At 42.3% G+C, this 3,658-nt stretch overlaps 1 protein-coding gene across 1 annotated transcript in view; it reads left to right on the forward strand.

The window, feature by feature from the left end:
* The window catches only part of CORIN (corin, serine peptidase), a 162,755-nt gene that overhangs the window by 146,409 nt on the left and 12,688 nt on the right, over positions 1–3,658 (forward strand). The window contains exon 17 of the mRNA XM_015412760.1: positions 3,230–3,404. Within this exon, the coding sequence (XP_015268246.1) occupies positions 3,230–3,404 (175 nt within the window). The remainder of the gene's footprint in view (positions 1–3,229; positions 3,405–3,658) is intronic.

Genomic DNA, 3,658 nt, shown 5'->3' on the forward strand with positions numbered 1-3,658 from the left:
CTCTAGTTCCAGCTCTTGCCAACCTAGCAGTTCGAAAGCAAGAAATTGCAAGTAGATAAATAGGTACCACTTTGGTGGGAAGGTAACAGCGTTCCATGCGCTTTGTTGTTTAGTCATGCCAGCCACATGACCACGGAAACGACTTCGGACCGCGCTGGCTCTTTGACTTGGAAACGGAGATGAGCACCGCAACCCTAGAGTCGGACTCGACTGGATTTCGAGCAAGGGAACCTTTACCTTTACTTTTACCTTTCCCCTGAGCTTCTCCGCTTTTGTGGAGAAACTCAAGGAAGGGGGGGATTTAAATGCCTTTCTTTCCCTTCCCCACGTGGGGAAGGGAGAGAAAGGCATTCTAAACATGCCTGGGTTCCCTGCCTGATCTTCTCCGGGCCGCGGGCCACCTGGAGAAAATCAGGCAGGGAACCCAGTCATGCTTGCATGCCTGCCCTTTGTCAGGGGATGTGGCAAATGAGTTATGCCAATGAGCTCCTGCACCTCTTTTTCTACGAAATGACCCCTGCTTATAGGTTCCTCCCCCCCACCCCACATACCTTCTATTCCTGTAGAGGCATGTGTACAAATTATGAATCAAATCCTAGCATGCTCTTCACCTCCATCCTTGACACAGTGTGCCCACTTTGCTTTTTTGTATTCTTTTTCTTCAACCGTCTGACATATATTCCTGATGAATCATTTGTTTGCCAATTAAAAAAAAATTACACTCTCCAAAATATCCACCTATCTATTCAGGGAGTGGAGGATTGGACGTTGGACATGGGGTACAGCCAGAGTGCTGCACACATCCCTACTTGGAAAAGAGATGAGAGCTTTACAAGGTCATTAACACAAGTCAAACAGCCTACACAACTCTAGATTCTGTCCCCAGCCAAAAGAACAAGATCCCTCTATCCTGAACCCAGTTTAGGTAGAAAGACTCTCTGTATGCTTAAAAGTGGGAAGCAGCCTTCTGCACCAGGCTTTTCGCCAGATCTATGTGTGTGTCTCTCTCTTCTCCCTGGCTCTCTAACTACTTCTTCTTTGTTACCCTTTTTCTCACTCTCCATTGAGTAGATCGGTCTTTCATCATGAGGGGGCAATTAAAATTATAGCTATTGCGACTGGTTACAAATACCCTGTTTCCCCAAAAATAAGACCTACCCCAAAAATAAGCCCTAGCAGGATTTCTATGCATTTGTGGTATAAGCCCTAGTGTGTCTTCTTGAGAAAAAATAAATATAAGACGGTGTCTTATTTTCGGGGAAACACGGTATACTACGTTACTTGTTCTAACAACTCTGGACCGTTTTGCAGCAGGCATCTCACGAGCTACCACTTAAAATATCAGTTGATGTTGTTATAATAGCTCCAAAAATTTACAAGGAATTATTTATAGAATAAAGATTGAAGGTCAAAGAAGACGGGGACGGCAAAGGATGAGATGGTTAGACAGTGTCATAGATGCAACGAACATGAAATTGAGCAAACTTCAGAGGACGGCGGAAGACAGGAAGGCCTGGCATGATCTGGTCCATGGGGTCGCGAAGAGTCGGACTCTACTGTGCGACTGAACAACAACAAAAATAAACCATGCTGACACTACATTGAGGGATCACAAACATGGTTAGGAGAGGACTAGTAATAATCATTGTCACGTGTTACGGATGGTGCCAGTTTTTTAGAAGGGTAATAATGAATACTTTTAGATATATTGGCCAAAAGAGGATAGGAATGCCTTTCACAGTTAAAACATTCGGGAGGCAGATTCAGATTTAAGGTACCTTAGAGAGAATGAGTAGAGAGTCTTTCTGTTTGGACTGAGATCAGGATTCTGAGTTAAACGGGGTACTTTATATACACTTCGCCACGAGGAAAGAAAAGTCTGGTTTGCTATTCCTATTGAATCTCTCAGTATTCCTCTTTCTCTGCAGGGAAAGGCCCCGGAACCACTTGAGCCACCGCAGCTATATTATTAGGTTGTCTAAAATTGTGAAGTAGGAAAATAACCCAGATCACTTGATGGGGGGAGATTTTAATGACATGCTAGATGCAGCTTTGGATTGAAGCAACCCCAAAGAATATTCATTGGTAAGATCTAAACTCAAAGCCTATATGGCTGAACTAGGTTTGACTGATCCCCAGCATATATTGCATCTAATGGACAGAGAGTATACTTTTATTTATTCTGTGCATCATAATTGTTAACGGTTAGATTATTCTCTTGTTTCACCTTCTCTGATATTATTACCTGTAATACAGATGTTATTGTTATTTCTGACTGTGCCCCCCATATAATTAGTCCTTTGGTTTCCAGACTGGGTTAGACCATCTGGCTTATGGTGTTTAATGTTTTCTTTTTAATGATAAGACTTTTAAAAATGGCTGAGTTAGCAAAATATTTTAATATGAATAAAGGAACAGCTAGTACTTGTGCTACTGAATGGGATGCTTGTAAAGCTTTTATTAGAGGGAGAATCATTGCATATGCTTCTCAAAAGAAGAAGCTTAGAGAAATGAAAGTAGAAACTTTGAAAGATAGGGATGATGAGGGTGCCCTTCGACTACCAAAAATGCTGTTGGGGATCCTGGGTCCTGCATTCATGTGTGACAGGGGCTTTGATAAGGAGGAGGATTACGCAAGACTGGATGAAAAACCTAGCTGGATCCAATCCCATATATTCTTACCTATTTAGCATTAAGAAAGTATTCTCTAATGTATTTCGACTTTGGCTTACTCTTGCAAAGCACATCTTTGGAGTAAATCCAGTAAAAAAGGAAAGAAAATAGGAGTGTAGTATTAGTAGTAGAAGAAGAAGAGTTAGTTTTTATACCCCATTTTTTCTACCATAAGGAGTCTCAAAGTGGTTTACAATCTATTTTCCTTTTTCTCCCTACAACAGTCACCTTGTGCAGTAGGTGGGGCTGAGAGAGTTCTGAGGGAACTGTGACTGGCCCAAGGTCTCCCAGCAGGCTTCATGTGGGGGAGTAGGGAATCAAACCTAGTTCTCCTGATTAGGGTCCACTGCTCTTAACTACTATACCATGCTGGCTGCCCAAGTATATGTTGTATTATTAAGATTTCTTAGCTTGTATTAAGTTTTTTAGTAACTACCTCATTCTCAAACATATTCTTGTAAGAAATTTTGGAGCTGGTACTGGACTTTCAAAAACAATGAGGTGTGTTGAATACGTTGTTACTTATTAGCAGAATGTTTTATGTCTTTCTTAATAGATTGTGGGCGTCGCCCTGCAGCACGTATGAGCAAGAGGATCCTTGGTGGCAGGACCAGTCGCCCAGGACGATGGCCGTGGCAGTGCTCCCTGCAAAGCGAGCCAAGTGGGCACATTTGTGGCTGTGTTCTCATTGGGAAAAAATGGGTATTGACAGTGGCACACTGCTTTGAGGGGTGAGTGGTGCTGAGAATGTTTTACTATTAATACAAGAGTTGCAGTTCCCAAACTGTGAACTTATATAGTAGACAGTTGGTACATGAATAGAACTCTGTAGGCTGGAGCACATATTACAGACATCATGTGGATCCTGCTAAAAACTACCTCCTTGTAGAGACTGATTTCTGCAATGGGTAAAAGAACACACCACTTGGAGCTCTGGTATTGTGCTGAAAGTTTCAGTTGGTCTCCGTTGATCATTATGATGTCC

This window comes from Gekko japonicus, unplaced genomic scaffold (assembly GCF_001447785.1).
Source record: "Gekko japonicus isolate JY-2015 unplaced genomic scaffold, Gekko_japonicus_V1.1 scaffold682, whole genome shotgun sequence".
Classification (NCBI taxonomy): domain Eukaryota; kingdom Metazoa; phylum Chordata; class Lepidosauria; order Squamata; family Gekkonidae; genus Gekko; species Gekko japonicus.